Here is a 23,782-nt window from a genome sequence, read left to right as displayed (position 1 = left end):
CAACGAAATCTGATGAAATGAGAGGATGGTCTCCACATGTTATGTCTCCTAAACAATTGCTTGCATGTGGACCAACATATCGTACAATTTTGAATGAGAACGACTTAGTCATGATTGCACGCAACCTCCATGGACAGTGACACACTTCCTTTCTGGCACATTCAATGACATACTTTGTGGGCTCTGACTCTAACACCCGAAACATCTGGTTTCTAGAGATCGACCGCTTTCACAAAATTCTTTAATTGCTGCAATGAGGCGAACTCTGTCCTATCTCAAATTCAGAAGCCACAGTCAATGAACCAGTGCAATTCCAAGTCATCCATGAATCTATTAACCTTTGATCAACTTCGTCAACTCTAAGCCAATCTTGTGAAGGAACACCAGCCTTTATTGCCTTGTCAGCTAATTCTCTTGCATCATCATCCTCATCCTTATCAGAATCCACATGCTCCTCCTCGTTTCCCAAAAAATCAACATCATTTTGATGTAGAGTGTCGAGATGGAATGTGGATGGTATGTGGGGAGACGAACAAGGAGAAATAAACTCGTTCATGTGCTGATTGACATAATGTGGGTCTGACAACATGCTAGTAAATGATTCAAATTGCATATTAGGAGCTGATGTCGGTACCTCCATGCTATCCCTAAAGTCCATTGAAGGTACAACCCACATTACTTTGCACATTTATCTCTTTGGGAACTTGTTCAATGTACACCTCCATTGCCATGGCTGACGTTTGTGTCACTGAAAGCCACATAGCACTCAGTGACTCGTCATCCTCTAGTGCAATTGGCACATATTTTTCCCGGGCATCGGATATCTCATAAACAATTTCAGTTCCACATACATACGATCACATCCAACAACGTCATATACCCTATTTAGAATCTCTTGAAACATCATACCGGAATTGATGAACAAAAACTTTTTCCTTCCACCTCTATACACAATATCAACATCATTTTGAGATAATTCACCATTCCAATAAAGGTATAGAGGATATTTAGGTTGTTCCATATTCTACATACAAAAAAATAATGTTTAAGTTATTCTTATTCTACACATTCAAACAATATGAACACTATTTTTCACCTATACTAGTAGTATTTACAACTTAAACACAACAATTCATGCAAAATCGACCATCACAAAATGCTCAAATCCATTTTTAACCAACCAACAACTAAATTATACTAATCAAACAACTAAATAATATGCTAATAACCTTCGAATTATACTAATCACCTTCCAATTATACTAACCTTCCAATTCATACAAAATCAACCATCACAATATGCTAAATTTTTAACCATCAACAACTAAATTATAATAATCAAACTAACCAATTTCCATCTAACAGTTACAAACCTAAAATACATAACAAATATGGCATGCTAAGCAAATTAAATTAAAAAAAAAAACAAAAAAAAAACTCACAAAAATCAGACTAGGGCTAGGCTGTCGGTGGTGGTGCGCCGGTGAGGTGCGCCCGTTAGCCGTTCGTGAGCGACAGTGACGGAATCCAGTGGTGATGGCTGAGCTCCCGGTGGCCGTGTGCGCCGGTGAGTGTGGGTCGCTGCTGTCGTCGGAAGAGAGAGATGGAGAAGTGAGTTTGAGAGAAAAAAAATTTCGAACGTTGGAAATTAGGAAATTGGGGACTTAGGTTTGATTTTGGGGATTTTACTAAACCGCTACTTGGAGTAGCGGTTTTCTTTAATGAACCGTGGTCGGTCCTAAATGTACCTTAAAATATCGCAAGTGTACGGGTCAATTAAAGTAAATATAGGGTAAGCAAGATATCGTTTCCCACATGGAGGTATAATCAACTACCAAATTAAGAGATGCTAATATTATCTAGACGATCCAGAAATAGTGATTGTTGGTGATAAACTAGACTAATAAAATAAGAACTATACTAATTCTAACTCTAAAGACGTCAGACAATAGGTATAAATCAAGTATAAGAAATGGTTCTAGGACTTAGATTTTGCCAATTAACTCCTACAATGAAATTAAACTAATTGCAGGGTAAAATAATTAGATCGCAATGGTCGAATTCCTAATGTATATTAACCCCTCTTCCAAGGCAGAAAACGTATATTTGAATACTAAACTTATGCCTACTTCCATGGTCATAAAATTTAGAACAAAATCATTAAGAATAAGAATTCATATAAAAGACCACCCTAAGAGTATAACTATTCCTAAAATTATACTACTTAGCGTTTAATAATCCCACGAACTAATATTGAACTTTCACTTCCGCCAATAATCCAATACCTTAAACATACAATTGATAGGGCCCTTATCAAAAGTAAGCAATTGAACTCAAGATTATCAAATTGCAATTTAAATTAAACTAACCCAACAATAATTCAATTTATTGACAGAAAATTAAAAGACTACATCTAGTCCTAGAACATGGAAATTTAACTAGACATAACAACTAAATCAACCCAACTAATTGAGAATAATAATCTGAAATTAAACATAGTAAAGGACGAAATTTGATAACATAAACTAAGAGAAAAGAGAAAGAAACTCCAGATTTAGATTGAAGAATCAGATAAAACGCCCTTGCTCCCGCGCTAGCGTCTCGCGTCTGATCTCGTCTCTTTGCGTTACTGCTTCTGTCGTCCTCGTCCTCTCCTCTGTAGTTCCGTGTACTGCCTTTGTACATATTCAGCCCCCTCTCTTTTTGTCTTCTACTCCCTCCGTCTTTTTTTATTTGCTACAAGCACTTTTTCACAAAGACCAAGGAAAAGGGTGGGGACCACTGTGCAGTGGGTGTGTAGTGGGTGATTTGAAGAAAAGTAATGGTGGTTAATTAACTTGTGAAAAAGCAGATTAGAAGGCAAAAAAAAGAGTTGGCCCACATTATTTTAAAGGTAGGCGCCACATTTATAGAAGGAGGGATTTCATTTCCCTCCAAAATTTTTATACAAGCAAATGGAACTAAAATTTTCTGTTACAATTATACAACCAAAGGGAATTAAAATTTTCCCTCCAAATTTTTTAAGCTAGATTACATAACAGGGTTTTGAAATTTTCCCCAAAAATTCGAAATTAAGGGGGAATTGAATTTTCCCCCAAAAAACATGAAAAAAAATCCTAACAAACTGTGGACTATATATACACAACCACTTTTACACTTGCATTTATTATTTTCACCACTTCCATCAACCAAACCAAAGACACCAACCAGCAGCCAGCCACCACCACCATCAAAGACACCAACCAGCAGCCTAAACCACCATAAAAAGCACCGAACAGTAGCCATTTCCTTGGGGGGGGGGGTTTGGGTAGATTAACTCTCAGATAAATCATCATAGAGTTTTTTACAAGCCATTTCTGATTTCATAGCTTCACTTGAGGAAAGTGTGGAAGCTTTCTCAGCTTGAACATGTCTGGCATCCATAGCTTAGCTATGGCCCCCCTAGACAGTTCTACTGATAACACTTCAACACCATCCCCATCAGCTCTTAATTCACCACCAACTTACCCAACTTTTGATATGAATGACCCACTGCCAAAACCAGAACCAGAACCAGTACCACAACCATTACCAGAATTACAAGTTCAACCATAACAAGAGGCCTTTGATCTTAACAGAGCACCAGCAGCATCAAGTGAAGAAGAAGAAAATTTCTTCACAGCAATGGAACATGGAAATGATGAAGAAGAGTTTGTTGCTGAGTGGTTAGATGATGACTCAGATGTACACGTCTCAGAATATAATTGGGCAGATAGTGAATCAGAGGAAGAACATGAAGAACATGAAGAACAGCAACAGCCAGAACAAGTGGTCAACATGACCCATTTTTTGCACAACCATTCAAGATGTCATGTTGCAAACAGGCTACAACAAGTAGCTTACACAAAATTTAATGGCAGATTCACTATACCTCAAGGGGCTATCAAAAAAATTGCCATTGAATTGAATACTTCAAGGTGGACAATTGGAAGAATATGGAAGAATGTAAGACAACAACTTCAAGAAGATGTAAGAATAGATGTGAATCACAGAAAAATAGGGAGGGTAGGAAGAAAAAGAATTCAATTGGATCCTCAAAGGTTAATGGCAATTCCTCTAAGAAAGAGGACTACTATAAGAGCAACAGCAGCAGCCCTAGACATACACAGGTCTACATTGCACAGGTTGGTGAAAAGGGGGGCAATCAAAAAACACACTAATGCCATAAAACCACATCTGACCCCAGCACATAAAATTGCAAGGGTGTTGTGGTGTTTGGATTCTATCATACCAAACACTATCCAAACAATACCAAAATTCAGCAACATGTATAATTTGGTGCATGTGGATGAGAAATGGTTTTGCATGAGTGAAAATATCATATAAACAGAACAAATCAAGGCTAAAATTAACATGTTTTAACAGATCAAGTCAAAATATCATATAAACTAAACAAATCAAGGCTAAAATTAACATGTTTTAACAGATCAAGTCAAAATAACATATAAACAGAACAAATCAAGGCAAAAATTACATGTTTTAACAGATCAAGGCAAAATATCATATAAACAGAACAAGTGAAGGCCCAAAATTACATGTTTTAACAGATCAAGGCAAAATATCATAAAACAGAACTAAGAAGGCTAAAATTAACATGTTTTAACAGATCAAGGCAAATCTAACATTTATACACATTCAGAGCACAAAAACAACAGATCAAGGGAAAAATCTAACAAATCAAGGCAAATCAACATATATATAACAAAATCGAGGCAAAGTAAAGAGAATTAAAACAAATCAAGGGAAAATAAACAAGTTTTTTAAACAGATCGAGGCATAAACAACATGCGTATAAACAAATCGAGCCAAAAACATGAAAAAAACACAAAAACCTAAACATGCAATCTAATGAAACGCAACCCCACAGGCAAAGCATGTTAAAAAAACTTCCTAAAATTTTAAAAACAAAGATTTAAGTTAAGGAGTGGACCGATCTGAGTCAAAATTTGAAAGGGGACTCTCCGAAACCATTTCGAGATGGTTTTTATACCAAGAGAGGTAAGCTCGTCATGATTTAAAGCCTTCCGGAGGTGGATCTTCCAAATTTTCAGGTTTTTTGCCCTCAAATACACCACCAAATTGAAGATCTGGTGGTTTTCTTGAAGGCGCGCCACAAGACCAACAAAACGAACCAAAATCCAAGGGTTTTTTTGCAACCCTAGAATTTTTAGCCTCCGCATCTAACTCGTCCATCAAATCAAAGAGCCGTTTCTTTGATTTCGGAGTTAACTCATCCATGAAATACCCAAAAATAACCAAGAAACAGGGGACTCGTTTTCTGAAATCACTCAAAAATGACAAAATCTAGGTTTATAATGATCGCAGAAAAGAGTAGATAATTAATCTACTGTTTTTTCAACAATTTTGGAGTAAAAAACCCTAGATCTGAGGGTTTGAAGCAGAAGAAGAGAGAGGAAAGTGACAGTCAGAAGGAGAGAGAGAGTCAGAAGGAGAGAGAAGAAAGTGACGAAAGAAATGAGATTAGGGTTTTGGAGGGAGTAGTTATAGGGGGGTTGGGGTAGGGTTAAATGGAGGGAGTGGGGTAATAAATAGAGTTAGGTGGGTTGGGTGGGTTTAGGGTATTTGATTAAGTGGGCTAATTTTTTGGGCTGAAGTTTAGGATGTTTGTTTTATTAGCATTTGTAGTAAGGTTTGCAAATGTAGCAAATAATAAGGGACACACCTAAATGGCAAAATGTAGCAAATAAAAAAAGACGGAGGGAGTATTTCTTAGGTTTTTTTTTTAGTGCTGCGTGCTCCCACTTTGATGATGGGTTTTGGCCCTTTTCTTCACATTGTTCTGCTCACTAATTTCCTTAGTGGGCTTTAGTAAGATAAGTTTGCTTTTTTTCTATTTCTTCTTGCAAATAATTTTCACCTATAAACAATTCAATAAGGTAATAAACACTTAGGCTCCAAAATAAATTATTTATATAATAAACAAATACTACTATTATAAATATTAGATAAACCAAATTAGCATGTATAAGTAGTATTAAAATCAAGCAAGTAATTTCTTGAGCGTATTTCTCATATTTTAAATCAACCTTGTAACTCAAGTAACTAGACTGTTAATAATATTAAAATATGACAAGAAAACATATTATAAGTCTCGAAACTTATACTAAAAGTAATATAACAGGCAGAAATCATATATAAAATAGAGCCTTATCAAACCGCTACTCCGAGTAGCGGTTTATAGGGGCGGGTCCAAAGCCTTGTAAACCGCTACTCAGAGTAGCGGTCAATTCTTATGAACCGCTACTCCAAGTAGCGGTTAATTTTAAACATAACCGCTACCTGGAGTAGCGGTTTTTATGCGTTAACCGCTACTCTGAGTAGCGGTTTTACTGAAGTTTTAAAAAAAAAATTCTCGCGTGCCGTCCTACGTGGACGGTACTCAGGGAAATAAATTTTTTTGGGGCACATTTTGGGAATTAATCCCCTTTTTTTGCATTATTCAAGGAAAAAATTCCTTTTTAGCTTGACACCAATTTGAGAATCATTTTATTTTCTAACACTACATTGAGAAATCATTCCTCTATATCTTTGTTTTTCCAAAACTAGTTTTTTTTTTACCTGTGCATGATATTCAATAAATAATTAGAAAATTAAATATAAAACCGCATTGTTGATCGATAAGCAACCTGTAACAGCCCAATTCCCGAGCTGCTAGCTAATCACACTTAAGATTCACTAATCACAATCAATGCTTAATAAGCCTCGAATTTAATATTTACTCGCAGCGGAAAAAGAATCCTTAATTACACCAATAACTCGACTACTATTCCCAAATATTATATATAACGAAATATAAATATCTATTCTCAAATCAACTATCTAGATACAAACTCAATCCTTAATCTAGGATGACATCATAATCTTATTTCCCTTCCATTCTCGAACACCTGATATCAAACGTGTAAATTCAGAGAAGAAATACAAAACAAACAAAATTCCAAAATGAGTGGAAAACTCGTAACCTTTACTTCAGCCCGTTATAAACATTTTATTTCTCAAATCATTTTCATCTCCTTACAACGATGGCATAGCTCACTCTCTTAAACAAATCAGTGGCAAGTATTGTAACACCCGACATTTCTCTCTTTTTAGAAATACCTTTATGATACAAAACTTAGAGAATTACCCAAGTATTATCTCCTGTGTGATAACGTATCGGCTTATTCAGAATTTTGCAGCGGAAAACATATAACTAAACTTTAACCTTTTATTATAAATAAATTAATAAACAAGTATTTAGAAATCAACACTCTAAATAAGTCTTATTCAAACAACTTAAAAAATTATGTTCCTACTAATGTAGAAAAATAAATTATACTAGCTACACATTCTCTCCATTCCAGATTCTCAATGATGCACATCTACGAACCTGTAATGTCAATGCTATACTGAATTTGCTCACCAAAATGGGTCATCACAGGATCAATAAGGCAAAGCCTATGATCACAATCACAAACAAAGCACGTAATCAACAAAGCTGAGTACTACATACTAAAACTTATAACATTTTTAACATGATACCAAATAAATAATATGCAGGGACAAATAATAATATAATCATCTAACAATATGCAGATAACTTTAACTGAACTAAACCCTAAACATCTTTTTATTACTTTAACGGAATAGTTATTGGAACTGAGTTGTCTTATCTACTAATGCCGTCACCTACGAAGACGAAATACGGGTGCTATTAGGCACTACAACGTATTTCAGATTGACCTGCGATATCAATGAACTTTTGCTAACTGAAAAAGGGATGGTGATCAATCCATTCCTGTAAAAACCATGGCTCGCTCACCATGTACTCCAACTCCTAATGTCCAACTCTAGACGTGCACCAGTCTAAAGTCTATAACTATTCTCGTTACACTTTACGTTATTTACATATTATCACTTGTTATGACACACATACAAGTAATACATAAATAATAATCAAACAGTCACAACTGAACTTCTTTTATTTTAGGATTTAATAAGTGATCACAACTTACAATCCAAGACTACTTTTTTTTAATTTCAACTTTCTTATTTGTTGAACCTAGCCAACAATAATCATACCTTTAAAAAGGCATAACTTATCAAACTTACCAAATAAGGCCCACAGTCCTCTTAAGATAGCGAAAATAATACTTGTGAGGGAATACATGAATAACATGATTCAATCTCTATAACATATATTAATTCCTCATGCGAATTAATAAATAAAAACTCTCTTTTCATGCTTGTATCAAATATTCCATAAAAACATACAATCTAGTATTCATAATAAATCTCAAATCACATGTTTGCACATAGGCATAAAACATGTAGCAATCAAATACTAGAAATCATATATGAACATAATAAGTTCCTATACATGATACTAAATTTTCTTTCTCCTTAGATCATGATACGAATCACATAGCATGAAAATATGTACGTACCTTGTGTAAACTAGTAGGTAGACCACTTTTAACTCCTTAAAAGTCTCCTACAGAATATTCTCCGCCTAAAAATCAATATAAACTAAAATCAATACTCTAAAATAAAAATACAGCAACTCTAAAATATTTAAAATCCCCTTTAAATAAATTCAAAAGCTAATTTTAATATCAAAACTTCAATTACTTTTAATTCCTAGCATAATACTACCATCCTAGTAATTAAAACTCTTAAAACTCCATTAATAAACTTCTTTATGAAATTCTAGCAACTTTTAAAATCATAAAACCTTCTTTAAACATATATAAACATGTTTAAAATCATAATCTAAAACAATCTCATAAGATTTATCATGTTACTATGGTTTTCAAGTAATTAAAACCCTAAAAATCCATACTTTAATGATTAAAACTTCAATCTAACTATAATGAACAAATCTGAATTTTTATTCTCATAATATATATATATATATATTATATTATATATATATATAATATATATATATATATTATATATTATATATAATATATTATATATATATATATATATATATATATATATGAATCAAGATTATTATTAAAACAGTAAATTAAACCAATAATCATGACTAACATTAAAAGAAAGCATAAAAATATAGTCTTTAATGGAATCTTGAGGAAGAAGAAAAGAAAACAACCACATGAGGAAGAACAAAGGGGCTCCGAAAATTAGAGGACCACGACAGCAGCACAGTGGCGCAACTCACGGTGGTTTTGGAAGGCTTGTGACGTTTCTTGTTGAAGAAGACACGTTACTTGATGAACAAGAAAGAGAACTTGGAAGAGAAAAAAAAAAGAAAACGTGGAGAGGAGAGAGAGAATGCCATGTGGTTTGAGAAAGAGGAGAGAGAAAATATTCTTTGTGTGGGGTAAAATAATTGAGTGATAGGATATTTATAAGGAGCTTCCTTTTTGGGCTTAGGAAAAGGAGATTGGGCTTAATGATAATTAATGATGAATAGGATAAACAAATTAGAACTTTATCACAATATGACTCTCTTATCCTTATTGGGTTCCTCAAGTCCATTAGACTTCTTTTCCAATAGTATTAGTATTTAAAATTTTATCAAAGCATGCTTAATTAAAATATTTTTAACTTCTTAAATCCTTAAAATAATTTCATTTGACTTTTAAAATAGTCAACCTTTTAAATAGTCAAATCATTTTTAAACTAAAATATGTTTAAATATAAATATATAAATACTAAAAATATATTTATAAAATCCTTTAAAATTATGGGGGATTACAGTCTACCCTCTTTAAAAGAAGACGAAAACTCACATACTTTCGAAAGTTTGAACTCTTTTTTTTTTTTCAAAAGTTCAAAAGAATTGTGCCACTTTTGCACACTTTTGCTAACTTAAAACACTTGTGTTACTTATGAACACATTTCTTATGCGGAGATTCTACTTCTTTTGCACCAACATGTGCAATTCCCAACATAGGCATACATATGCATAAAAATCTCATAAAAATAAGCAAAAAGCGCGAAATTTATCGCATTCTACCCCTCCTTAAAGAAAATGAGTTACGCCCTCGTAACTCACCTCAAGGAATAGGTCTGGATACTTCTTTTTCATATCATCTTTGGCTTCCCACGTTGCCTCTTCAGACTCGTGGTTAGACCAAAGGACTTTCACGATGTGGACATCCTTATTGCGTGTACTACGCACTTTCCTATCGAGAATCTTGACAGGTCTTTCCTCATAGTGAGGCTACTATCGCTCTAACTCGTTCAGGCTCTAGGACATGACGCTCATCAGGATTAGCGCTTAAGTTGGGAAATATGGAATACATCATGCATCTTCTCAAACTCCATTGCAATGCCAACTATAAGCTACTTTTCCAATTCGCTCTAAAATTTTATATGGGCCTACATACTTTGCACTTAGCTTGCCCTTTTTCCCAAATCTCATGACGCCCTTAGTGGGTGATACTTTCAAGAAAACCTTATCACCTATAGTAAACTCATCCTCGCATCGTTTCAAATCAGCATAACTTTTCTGCCTATGTTGCGCAACTTGAATTCTAGCCTGAATCAATCTGACATTCTTGACGGTCTCCTCAATGAATTTTGTCTCCAAGACGATATTTCACTAAAATCATTCCAACAAATGAGACTTCTTCCGTCCATATAATGCCTCAAAAGGTGTCATCTTAATGCTCGCATGATAACTATTGTTATGGGAAAACTCAATCAAATCTAATTGGTCCTCTCAACTACCTTGAAAGTCAATCGCACATGCTCTCAACATGTCCTCCAAAGTTTGATTAGTCCTCTCAGTCTGACCATCAGTCGCGGGGTGAAAGGTTTTACTCATTTTCAATGTTGTCTCAAGATTTTATTGGACCTATTTTTTCAAAATTTCGAAAGAAACCTAGAGTCACGGTCATAAATGATATCTTTTGGAACTCCATGTAGTCTCACCCCATGCTTAATGTAAGTCTTAGCAAGCCGCTTCTTTTTCCATGTCTCCTTAATAGGTATAAACACGGTGGATTTGGTCAATATATCCACAATAACCCAAATGGTGTCATTTCCACTCCTTATTTTAGGTAAGATAGTCACAAAGTCCATAGAAATAGAATCCCACTTCCATCCAGGAACCTCTAAAGATTGAACCTTCCCATGGGTCTCTTATGATCTATCTTCACCTTCTGACAGGTTAGGCACTTAGACACATACTCAGCTACCTCTCGCTTCATATTTGGCCACCAATAGATAACCTTAAGGTCTTTATAAATTTATCACCCCAGGGTGCAAGAATATGGAGTATTATGCCCCTATCCATAAGGCGTCTCTTAAGGTCATTCACTTCTGTGGTACACACCACCTCCATTTAAACCTTAGACTCCCATCATCATGAATCTTAAAGTCAGCTTCCTTACCTTGCTTCATTTTCTCCTTGATCTTATCTAGGTGCTCATCACCAACTTGACCCTCTATGATCTCATCGAAAACTGACAAACCCAAAGAAAGAGTACTAAGTCTTGCCTCACTTTCCCCAGGATTTAAAATTTCTAAGCTCAACCTTTGCATATCTCGACACAACTCCTCAGGGACTATCAAGGCACTCAAGCTATGACTCGATTTCCTACTCAAGGCATCAGCAACCACATTTGCTTTCCCCTCATGATACTGGATATCTTGATCATAATCCTTTATCAACTCTAGCCATCTTCTTTACCTCATATTCAAGTCTTCTTGGGTGAAAATGTACTTCAAGCTCTTATGGTCAGTTAATATCTTACAAGTCGCTCCATAGAGATAATGTCTCCAAATTCTCAATGCAAACACTATGGCAGCTAACTTTAGGTCAAGGGTAGGGTAATTAGCATCATAGGGTTTCAATTGACACGACGCATACGCAATTACCTTCCCATTCTGCTGTAGCACACATCCTAGACCATTTTTTGAAGCGTCACTATATACCTCAAATCCCTCATTTCCATTAGGCAGGGTTAAAACAGGTGCAGAGGTTAAACGATCCTTCAAGATTTGAAAGCTTCTTCACACTTTTCACTCCACTCGAATTTGGACTCCTTTTTCATCAAGTTGGTCATAGGTCTTGCTATCTTTGAGAAATCTCTCACAAATCTTCTATAATAGCCAGCTAGACCTAAGAAACTTCAGATATCTGACACGCTCTTTGGAGTTGGCCACTCACCAGCTTGAATCTTAGCAGGATCTACATGAGACTCCTTCCTTAGACACTAATGACCCAAAAATGCTACTTTCTCCAAACGAAACTCACACTTAGAGAACTTGGCATATAATTGGTTTTTCCTCAATGTCTCCAAAATGATCCTCAAGTGCTCATCATGCTTAGCTTCATTCCTCGAATATATTAGTATGTCATCAATGAAAACCACTACAAACTTGTTAAGAAACTCATGGAAGATCCTATTCATTAAATCCATAAATATAGTAGGAGCATTGGTTAACCCAAATGGCATTACAGTGAACTCATAGTGACCATAACGCTAACTAAAGGCAGTCTTAGGTACATCCTTATCAACTACCCTCAATTGGTGATTTCCTGAACGTAAGTCGATCTTTGAGAACACACTTGCTTCATTCAATCGGTCGAATATGTCATCTATTCTAGGCAAAGGATATTTGTTTTTGATGGTTACATTATTCAACTCCCTATAATCAATACATAACCTCATGCTCCCATCCTTTTTCTTCACAAATAACATAGGAGCTCCCCAAGGTGATGCACTAGGCCTAATATAACCTTTATCCAATAGCTCTTGCAATTGCATTTTCAACTCACTCATCTCAGGTGGTGCCATTCTATAGGGTGCCTTAAATATAGGTGTAGTTCCAGGAACTAATTCTATGGTGAATTCAACAGCTCTAGCAGGTGGCATACCTGAAATCTCACTTGGGAACACATCCATAAACTCGTTCACTATTGGGACATCCTCAAGTTTTACATCAACTTCCTTACTCACGTCCTGCACACTACAAAAGAATAACTCACACCCTTTCTCATCAATTTCCTAACTTGCATAGCAGAGATAACTCCAAAATTCTTAGGTTTTCCGAAACGTCTACAGGAGGTCAATTTTCCCAAAGGGTTTCTCAACACTACCTTTTGAATCTCACAATCAATATTGGCCTTGTAAAGACTTAACCAATTCCTTCCAAGAATTACATCTAGGTCTCCCAAATTAAATTCTATTAAGTCAAACGAAAAGACACAACCACTACTACATTTTTAATCAAAAGCAATGGCTAAAATAAGCTATTGCGACGACTGTTTTTTACACCGTTACAGTAGGATCATCTATTACAACGGTCCTTTTCAATTTAGGTTCATGGATTGAGCTATTGCAACGAATTTACGATGACCGTTGCATTAAGTATACTATGGCAACAGTTTAGTGATTGTCGTTGCATTAGATAAAATTATAAATAGGGTCGTTGCAGTAGATGTTATATATGGCAACGTCTTTAATTAATTAATTGTCTCAAATCTAATTAATCAATTCCCTCTACATTTGCATCCGAAAATTCAAAACATTTTTTTAAAAAAAACTCTCTTGTACCCGCTATACTTCGTTCGTGAAACAAGGAACAAAAACCATCAACACAACTGGTCGAATTGAAACACCACGAAAAAAAATCCAATCCCCCACATCTTGCAAGAGGAAGGGTAAGAATTTACGAGATTTCTTCCAAAATTCTTCCAAATTTCATAAGTATATGTAAAATTCAAGTCTTGAGCGCAGTAAGTAGGTGAAATTATTCAAGAAAACTCAAGTAAAGAGACGAAATTCAAGAAAACCTAACAAAGAGGCGAATTCGGAGTTTTAAAAGGTATGTTCTTCAATTTCAATTGTTATGGGAGTTTTAGTGTCGGTGACTTTTTCAATTTTATAATCATGGGGTTTTCGAATAATGCATAGTAGCGAGATTATTTTCGTTGTCTGTATCATATTACTTTCACTTCTCCTTCCATTCTTGTCTGTGGCTGCACTCTTTATTTTATTAATTCTTTAGTATTCATGTGTAAAAGTATTATGCAGTTGATATCAATAGAAATTTTTTTACTAAACTAATATCAATTATAGGTGTTGATAGGATTTCGTTAATATAATAAAATTTGAAAAATTGAACTTCTAAATTACCTTGTTTTACCGACTTTATTGTACATGGGATCACTTAGATGTGAGTTTTATTCGGCAACTTAGACATAGTAGGCTTGAGCGATTCATGCTCGGTTGTCTGGCAGTGTTGGCTTAGGTACTTCGTGCACTGTGGGTTTTTGATGTTCAGGCAAGATGGGCTTAGGAAACTCTGGCAGGATAGGTTTTGGTAGTTCGGGCATTGTAGGTTTAGGAAGTTCAGGAAAGGTAGGCTTTGGAAGTTCAGGCACTTCCGGTTTAGGCACCTCTAGCTTTGGATGCTTAGGCAAGGAAGCTTTTAAAAGGCGGCGAGCTGCGACTGGCATTGTCATGTTACTCATTGCACAAGCAAAGAGCATAATACCACAAAGAAACAAGCGAGAACCCATGGTTTGAGGAAATGAGAACAAACGAGAATAGAATAAGGAGTGCAACTTGGTGTTGAAGAGGTACTTTTGTGTTAGCTTAGGATATGATGTACTTTGTGCATTTTACGGGTACTTGTAGGTAACATGATGATTATAATCTATAAGAATAGATCACTTAGATAAATTTAGGTGGGAAAGATGGTACATAGCTCAACTTCTGAGCTATAATATCACCAGCTATATATTAGAAGAAAAGATGAGTATATGACATGCATGAGCTTTTCTTCTGATGTAATGCAGTTGAAATATGATCTAAATCCTAAAAACTGGCAGTATGAGATAGAAGTATAGCTATCTCCTAGTCCACACAAAAGGAAAATTTAGCTAACCTAAGAAAATGAATAAAGGGATATCAAGTTCAAGTCCAGGACCCACAAGGCCAAAATTGTAGTAGGCCTGTTCAACGGGCCAAGTCAAAGTTAAACTTGCCAGGTTAGGCTGAGCACATCTCAACTGGGCTGGATCAAGGCCCATTTGGTCTAGCCCAACTACTAAAGGAACAGAAATATATTGTTAGAAGCTAGAGTTTCAGGCCCAACTACCTAAGACACAGAAAATATTATCTATTTTTAATTAGTTAATTTCTTCTTCTTCCCTCTATTTTCTGTCATTTTGCTCCTGTCATAGATGATGATTATAATAAGGCTTTCTACGAAAATACCCTGATAGAATTGGTGCAAAGAATGGGACTAGAGGTTTCCATCAGGGATCAAACGTATGTGAAATTAGTTTCTGATCGCCGAGAGTTAACTACTCAAGTTATTTCCATAAACTGACTAGGCAGCAAGGTGTCTGGGATAGTTAAAGCTCTGCCAAACTGAATTATCGTTGTTGCTTCTCTTAAGAGCAAAATTCCCTGTATCATCCATGAAACCGTAGCTCACATCACCACCATAGCTAAGTTCATCAGAGGTGTCCCACAATTTGTTTCCTTGAGTGTCACTGAGAACTAAGACTGAATTGTAGTCCCCTGTATCATCCAATTTGTTATTTTGATACTGAATTGTAGTCCCTGCATTGATTGTTGAGTGCATTTGCTTGTGTTCTGTTTTGCATTTAATATGAATATTGCCTTCGACCTGTTGAAAATATTTCTATAATCTGCTGCAGTTTGCTGTAGTTTAGTATTATGTGAATCCATTGGAGGACTTTTTAAACTCCTTGATGTACTAAAGACATTAGGGCCCTGTCTAGTTCAGCAACTTATGTTCCTCAAGTAAATAACAATTTTCTTTCGAAAACGAGAAAAAAAGTAAATAGCAATTCTATGAAATTACATGAAAGTAGCTCCAGTTATCATCTTTAGGGATATATTTCTATATTGTAAGTCTTCATTGCTGCTAAGAAACCAACATTAAGCATACGGAAATGTAATAAGATTTAATTATAATGAACCAAAAAGTACGTGTATCATAGATTAACATGAAATCTACAGCTTCTTAAGTTAGTTATAATTATGTACAAGCAAGTTCTATTGTCTCAGGGGAACTTGGTTAGGTTGGCACTTGGAGTTCTATGGTAGTTGACGAAGCAATCCTAATTCTCTCAGCTTCCATGGATCATGGAACTATTGTCTACCTATCCCAACAAGTCCTTGTATGTTAGGTGATGAGTAACAGTGAGCAATTACTTCTATTAAATGGTAAAAGATGCAAGTCATGCAACTGCATCATCACAAATTAGCCGAGACATTGCGAACTTGTTGAAGTTTTCTGAACCAAGATTAACCAATGTGAACTCGCCTTTTTATATAGTGTCACTGTTAGGGTTGTTCCACCAATATGTACAGGGTTTTCCCACATCAGAGTGGTACATCTCGGCCTAATGAGAACTGAGAATCATTCCTCATGTTTCTAGAAAACAAAAGAAAAAAAAACATCTGCACCTGTCCCAATTAGAAGTAACCCATCAGCGTGGATTAGTTTTTATGAGGCACAACTAGCAGAACATCCCACTAATTTAAGTTCATTCTGTAATCCACCCCCTAAACCTTCAAACTTCAAATATATCGTAAATTGAGCCTGAATTCTGACCTGAATTCTGACTTATGAGCTGTAAATACGTTTCTTTAACCACCTAACATCATAATAAAATATTTGTCCATAACTAACTAACTAAAACTAATTGACTACCCTCAAAAATGCAAAACAGAAAAAAAATTAACAAACTAGTTGACTGCACGTCTGAAGAATAGAGAATGAAAATGTAGAAGTTTATGTTGTGTGCTACTACTGCCTAAGATGTCCAATGCACAACCACTTTTTATACACTTTTTTTTACATATTCATCAGCCTCATTCTTTAACTATATATAGTAATAGCCACAAATTTCTCGTACCATATATCTGCTTCTCTTGGGCTTCAAAATTCAATCTAAACACCCTCTTCTTCCCATCTGTTCTTCCTTTTGCCTCTCATTAATGTCCTAATAAGGAATCTCTATATTCTTGATTGCGAAGTTGATGTTAGTCTTACATTGAAATAAACCAAAGAGACCAACACAGATATATGATCATAAGCTCTTGTTTAAGTTGTTTCTTCCATCATTGACTAGCTAAGGAGCAAGTTGAACTTGTATAATTGAGGGTGTCTATGTAGATTTTATTTGCTCCCCTTTATAATTACAGTTTTAAGTACATATGAATCATCTGTCATCTTCTTCTTTTTTACCTTCATTATGTTCTCTTCATACTTTCATTGGATTACTTGTGATCTTATGTGTATATTTTACCATCTCAACATATCAAAACTACCTTGCGTTCATATGAATTTTGACTTGGTACGGTCTAATAATTTTACGGTCTAATACTTTCTGAATTCTGTTTTTTAAGGCAATCATCAACATCTATATCTTCTTTTCAGGAGAGACTTGGTGAAATTCCTAAAGATTTGGGATCTAACTGAGCCGGACAACCTTTGGTTAATTAGTGAAACTCAAGAGAGCAGCAAAACAGATCAAGTGGAGCGATATTTAGAAGGAAAATGATCTATATGTGTACTTAAAAGGAAGTTGTGGTACTAAACAAATATTTATTAGTTGAGTTTGATTAAGTACGTTAATTTTCATTAATTAGGATTTGTCATGTATACTCTTAGTTTAATTAGTTTTGGAAATTATGATACAGATAATTATGACAATTATTTTTGGCATTTCAAGAGTATTTTTGCATTTGTTGCGTCGTTACTAATATATATCCAGAGTGTAATATTATAGGTTTTCAACAAGTTCCATTAATAATCGTTGCAATATCACCACAAAATGGAAAAAAAAATCCGTTGCAGTAGCTTAAATCCGTTACACTAGCTTAAATGGTAGGCGTTGCAATAGCCAAGAATGTTGCATAACCTGCCACTAACAAAGCCTATTGCAACGCCAACAAATGCGACGGTACAAAACCGTTGCAGTAGGCCTACTGCAACGACTTTTAGCCCTATTGCAATGATTTTGGTGTGTTGCCTTTGCCTTTTAATGTAGTAGTGAACCTCCTATCCTTAAAGGCAAGTTTCTAAACAACTTAGTACACCTTATGATTTCTCCAGTAGGAATACTAATAGACAAGTCAATTACTTCAGAATCTACTAACCCCAGACTCTTTAGGACAGATGACAATATAAAAGAATAAGTTGCCCCTGAATCAAATAATGTTTTAACAAGGACTGAGTTAATAGAAAAATTACCAGAAACTACGTCGACAGATTTCTCAGCTTCCTTTCGACTCATCACATACATCTTTCCCGCAGGCTTATTCTGGTTGGGGTTCTCACTTGCAGGCTTACTATAGTTCCCCTGATTATTTTGCTGTCCTCCAAGCTTAGAACCTTGGTTTTCAGACTGGTTAAACCCTGATCTGACCTGATTACTATGCCCTTGACCCTTCTGATCTTTACCATGCTTTAGAATAGCACTCATACTCCCTATGACCCTTCTTCTGGCAGTAGTTACAAAACACTGGTTCTCCCTCACAGTCTTTCCCAGGATGATTTTTGTCACATAACTTGCAGTGAGGCACTCTCTCAGGTCTACCCTTATTGCGGTTATCCTGGTTGTTCTCCCTTGGAAATTCCCATTACCATTCCGGTTTCTCTTGAAATTCCCTTGGTTTCCTCCAGTATTAAAATCTTTCCTCTTTTCACCTATTACCCCATTTTTCTTATCTCTCCTTGATTGTAAACCATAAATATGAGATGCTCTCCCATACACAACATATAGGGACGTAAAGGTCTCACCTCCTAATCCCAATTGTATCTCTTCAGTTAAGCCTTGCTCAAACCTCTCGGACCTAAGCTCCTCAGTGGCTACAACCTCAGGTGCAAATCTAGACAGGGCTATAAATTTGCCATAGTACTCAAAGATGGTCATACTACCCATCCTTAGGTTAATGAATTCTTGGGCTTTTAGTTTCCTCATAAGGCAAGGTAAAATTTCCCTCTCAAGGCAATCACAAATGCTTCCCAATTAAATCCTTCAACAACACTCAGTCTAGCACCATTCTCCCTCCACCATACTCAGCCTCATCCTTTCAGATACAGCACAGCCTGACCCACTCTCATATTTCCAGGGCAGTTCACTACCTCAAACAGCTTCTCGAACTCCCTAATTCAGTTCTCTAAGAAGATCGGGTCAGATTGCCCCTTATAGTAGGGTGGTTTAACCTTAGCTAATCTTTCAAACATTTCCCCAACAGTCTCAGGACGCTCAGCTCTCTCCTGAGTCAACCTCTCCGCCAAGAGGCGAATAGCAGCAGCTAGGTCAGTATTGTTAGCCATTCTACTCCGGGACCTGAAAGTAATATAACTCTACTTTAGGTTCCAGTATATATATATAACTTATATGTCCATCTAATAAGGCGATACTTGATTTGATCGTTAAAGATCGCATCAACAAACAATTTTTCAACTAGTTTCAAGTTCACATGAAATGTTCTCTAATAATCACATAATCATCCATGTAAAATATATTCACATCAACATGCAAGTAGAAACAAGCAAGAATCACTACTACATTTAAAGCCTAATGCAACGCCTAAAATCCATTGCATTATGGCCAAATACCGTTGCAGTAGGCCTAAGGCAACGACTCCCAACCGTTGCATTTGAAGGCGCTGTTATAGGTCTAATGCAACGACCTTTTGGATCTATTGCAACGGCTACCACAAAGCCGTTGCAATAGGTATAAAGAGCCGTTGCGTCATTTATAAGGTCTATTGCAACGCCTCTATATCTATTGCAACGCCATTCGATAGCTATTGCAACGACCCTAATATTCATATTGTGTCCCATTTTGGCTTCTATAGCAACGCCTCCCTATATATTGCAACATTATTATATAGCTATTGCAACGCCTTTATGACGAATATTATGCCATTTTAACACCTATTGCAACACCTCCATAACCAATGTAATTGGAATACTGTAATAGCCTAGTAGTAGTAGATTAATATATATAAAACTATATATTTATAAATTTAATTTGAAATTTTATATCCTAAAGAAAATTTATGTATACATTATTCATGCCAATGGGCAAACTTACAAAATTATATTATTATATGTCTATTAACTAATAACTAAACAAAATTCGCAATAGAACTTCTACATACTAAAAGGCTCTAATAAATCACTCTGGATCCGAAGTGCTTTCATGCCTTCCAATTAACAAGCAACTAGTTTATTGAACATAGTGTTCCATTTCTTGTTTTGGGACCACCTACAAATTCAAACATATATAATTAAATTAATAAAAAATCAAACATTTCTAATTGATTACCAAACATAGAGTTTAAATAATAGATAGATATATTCAGAGCTGAGCATCATCATGATCAAATAGTTCAAAAAAAATTAACTTCCTTATCTACTTGGATTCCTTCGCCATAGCAAATTCAAAGATAAAAAAGACCATTACCTATAGTTACATGCTGACTAAATCTAAAATAAACTATCACCTTAATCTGACCAAGCTCAACAAATATAGGAATGCATATATAATAAAAAAAACACCCATTATCTTAATCACAATAGATCAAAGCTTAACTTTTAGCTTCATTTTGGCATCCATAAGAGTTACTTTTAGAGAATTAAAATATACAGAAATAAGTTAGTTTAAGATCGATGGACTAAGCAAGGAGTTCATCACCCTTATAGAAAAGAGCATTTTTGCACATTTTCAGACTCTAATCCCATATTTGAGTGACAAGGAGGAAAGCATATCATGTACTAGCTTAACAATTAAAACATTGTTCTCAAAGTTGGAACAAAAAAAAAGATATCGAAGTTGAGTAGCAAGAAGGAAACGAAATCATATACGAGAACTCGGTATTGGACAATCTCACTGATGGGGCTGGAGCAAAAATTATGGTTATGAAAACAGCGGAGAGCAAGTACCCATCTGTTTGCTTATCAGATATACCTGCTAGACAGTCAGAAAATAACAAACAGGAGCTGGTCAAAATTGCTATCAGACGTAGGCCTTATAGGACATCTTCTGGTGATGGAACTGACATGGGTCTTAAACGGAACTCGGTAAGGAGTGTAGAAGAGAGGAAGGAGGAGTATGATAAGGCAAGCGCTCGTATCTTTAGCAGCCCAAACAGTCCTAACTCATACGGAAGATGAGACGATGCCTCAGATCTCAGTGGAAAAAAGAGGATTGTGTATTTGTGTCCAAGCAAGGAGGAAAATGGTGGATGCTATAATTTCATCAATGATCCGGAGAAGAATATCATTGTCAGTGATGTAGGAACTTCTTCTCGAGTTGCTGCTATCTTCAAAGACAGAGAAAAAGACCGATCTGATCTAGACTATGATCGTAGTTATGTAAGGTATGTTAAAAGCTTTCCTACTGGCCAAAGGTTTTTGCCTCCTTTCAGCATGCCCAAAATTTCAGCCTCCCTTTGTGCAGTATGATGCTTCTGCTTTTCCTCAGATGGGTCAGATCCCCAGAGCGCAAACTTCGCTCAACTATGGCCCATCAGATCCAAGCATGAGTCCTTATTGCGCAATGGGATTGAATCAAGCTTCAAGAGATGTTGTATCTATGCAGTGGCCTAGTCTTGCTATGATGTATGCACACTCTTATGAGCAATTCAGGCATTCTGTTTTCCAGGCTCCTTTCTGTCAGCAGTCTCTGAGCTTCGACTACTCTCAGAACCTTTGATCCAGCATTGTGTATGGTGGGTGGTGTCTGGTTGATCAACTACCTGTTTCTATTAGGTCAATATAATCACTACATTACTTACTAGTAGCCTCTGTGTTTAGGTGTCATTTGTTGAATTATATGTCCAAAACTTTTACTAGTCTGTCTGCTACCTTTATTTTTTTAAAACAGTAGGACCTTTTCTAGTTTCTTTTCAGTTGATACTCCCAACTTAGTCATTTCTTAGTCTTCTCATGTCAAAATGTTTTTTTTATATAAGAAGTCTAATTCTCATACCAATTCACAATATCCTAGTCTTCAAAAACTCAGTGAACTCCTTCACCAAAGGCCAAGAAGCCAAGTCATTGAGAAATCATACCTTAGACATATTATTACTATGTAGAAGTTAGAGTTTGGACTATAAAACTCAGATAAAGCATTTGATACTCCCTTCCAACGCGTATTTTGACTAACCTTACTTCCTAGTAATAAAGTATATAGAAGTAACTTTTATGCTAAAGGGAGCATATCAGTAATGTCTAAAACCCCATTGGACCGAATTCCTATGAGCTACATCATGAACACAACTACGCAATACCAATACTTATTGTCCGCTACCTAAACGTACTACAAATCAAGTAAACATGCTCAAGACAATCTCCACCATCATCACACTAAGAATCCGCATAATTTGTATCCATAAAACCAACAACATAAATTCAGCTCTAAGTTTGAATAAACATACTCATTTTTCAGGACATATGATCTGTCACAAAGAGTTAAGAGGCCAAAAAATATAAAAAAAATTACGCCATACAAACAAGTGGAGTATCCAATGGAAGTTAGTGTGTTTAATTGAACCTCCAAAATTGATTTTTTGTAAGCTTACCCATGTAAGATTAACAAAATTATTCACTAGAGATACATGAATTTTCCCTCAAATTTGTGAAAGATCCAAACTTTTAATCTTAAAGCTTATACTAGAGTTAATACAAAACTAACCTTCACAGTTTTCGGAAAAGATCCGAATTGCCTATCTCCTCTTTGCAAGCGCTCCTTTTCGCTCACTCTTTCTATCTATCCCTCGAATTGGGGGCAGTAATTTGATGAACTGCGAAACTGTAAGAGTCGTACAATTAACGAAAATTTCAAAAGGAATTGAAATGAGAAGTAACGAAGATATTACCTAGATTAGACACACAACAAAACATAGTTCAACTTGCCAGAGTTGCCGTCGAAGCTTCATACTTACATTAATGGCTGAAAAGAATGACATCCTTACATTTTGCAGGAGATGAGCTTGCATAGATAGAGATACATGTTTGAGATCTGAGATGGAAGTACCGAAATTTCATTCTCTCTTTATATATCTCCCTCTCTCCCCATTTCTTTTTCTTATTGGACCTTTCCTTCTCTCTCCTAAACTAAGGGAAATTAATATTGGGCTTTTGCTGTATGAGGGGTTGTATTTGAAATTTTCGGGAAATTTGAGGCGGGACATGGCACATGACTGCCGTTGCAATTTCTCTACCAAGTACCAATTGCAACGTGATAACACCTAATGCAACGCTTAGCTCAAAACTGTTGCAATAACTATACTTCTAGCGTGATATTATCAATAGTCGTTGCATTAGCCCCTCATATTGCAACGGTATTAAAGGTATCGTTGCACTAGCCCATTTTAAGGGGTTGCATTTGATAAAAAATGTAGTAATGAAGAATATAATCACATAATGAAAATTTATATAATAAAAATATTCCCATCACTAGTAGAATAAATGCTATTTGCTGCGGTTTTGGGCGCGCAACAATTAAGGGGGCAGCAATAGATATTAATTATATTGCTGCGGTTTTTAACCGCAACAATATCTACAAATATTGCTACGGTTTTTAAGCCAAACCGCAATAATATTATTATGTATTAGCTATTTAACAGAGAGTATTGCTGCGGTTTTGGGCCAAAACCGCAACAATACTAGGACCTATTGCTGCGGTTTTGGCCCAAAATCGCAGCAATAGGTCCTAGTAACTAAAAAAAAAAATATTTGCATTTTGCTATCAC

At 35.6% G+C, this 23,782-nt stretch overlaps 1 protein-coding gene across 6 annotated transcripts; it reads right to left on the bottom strand.

Moving 5' to 3' along the window:
• Positions 1–4,625: 4,625 nt before the first annotated feature.
• LOC109135594 (uncharacterized) lies at positions 4,626–23,419 on the bottom strand. 6 transcript variants are annotated; one of them, XM_057396322.1, is made up of 5 exons: positions 22,907–23,364; positions 22,723–22,839; positions 18,264–19,365; positions 8,486–8,550; positions 4,626–5,916 (listed from the first exon to the last, which is right to left on the bottom strand). In XM_057396322.1, the coding sequence occupies exons 3-4, from the start codon at positions 18,991–18,993 to the stop codon at positions 8,522–8,524; spliced, it is 759 nt and encodes a 252-aa protein (XP_057252305.1). In that variant the 5' UTR covers positions 18,994–19,365; positions 22,723–22,839; positions 22,907–23,364; the 3' UTR covers positions 4,626–5,916; positions 8,486–8,521. The 6 variants fall into 6 exon arrangements, 5 of the variants coding, with proteins under 5 accessions (XP_057252305.1, XP_057252304.1, XP_048504550.1 ...); XM_057396321.1 differs by lacking the exon at positions 4,626–5,916 and adding an exon at positions 6,731–7,496; XM_048648593.2 differs by lacking the exons at positions 4,626–5,916; positions 8,486–8,550 and having other exon boundaries at positions 17,709–19,365; positions 23,003–23,419.
• Positions 23,420–23,782: the final 363 nt, after the last annotated feature.

This window comes from Beta vulgaris, chromosome 7 (assembly GCF_026745355.1).
Source record: "Beta vulgaris subsp. vulgaris cultivar EL10 chromosome 7, EL10.2, whole genome shotgun sequence".
In the NCBI taxonomy this organism is placed as follows: Eukaryota; Viridiplantae; Streptophyta; class Magnoliopsida; order Caryophyllales; family Amaranthaceae; genus Beta; species Beta vulgaris.
The sequence above is the reverse complement of the archived record's forward strand: the minus strand, read 5'-3'. Positions and strand labels throughout refer to the sequence as shown.

What these genes read in the sequence shown, in the direction of transcription:
- LOC109135594 (XM_048648593.2), bottom strand. Translation starts at nt 18,993, where the DNA reads ATGAGGAAACTAAAAGCCCAAGAATTCATTAACCTAAGGATGGGTAGT.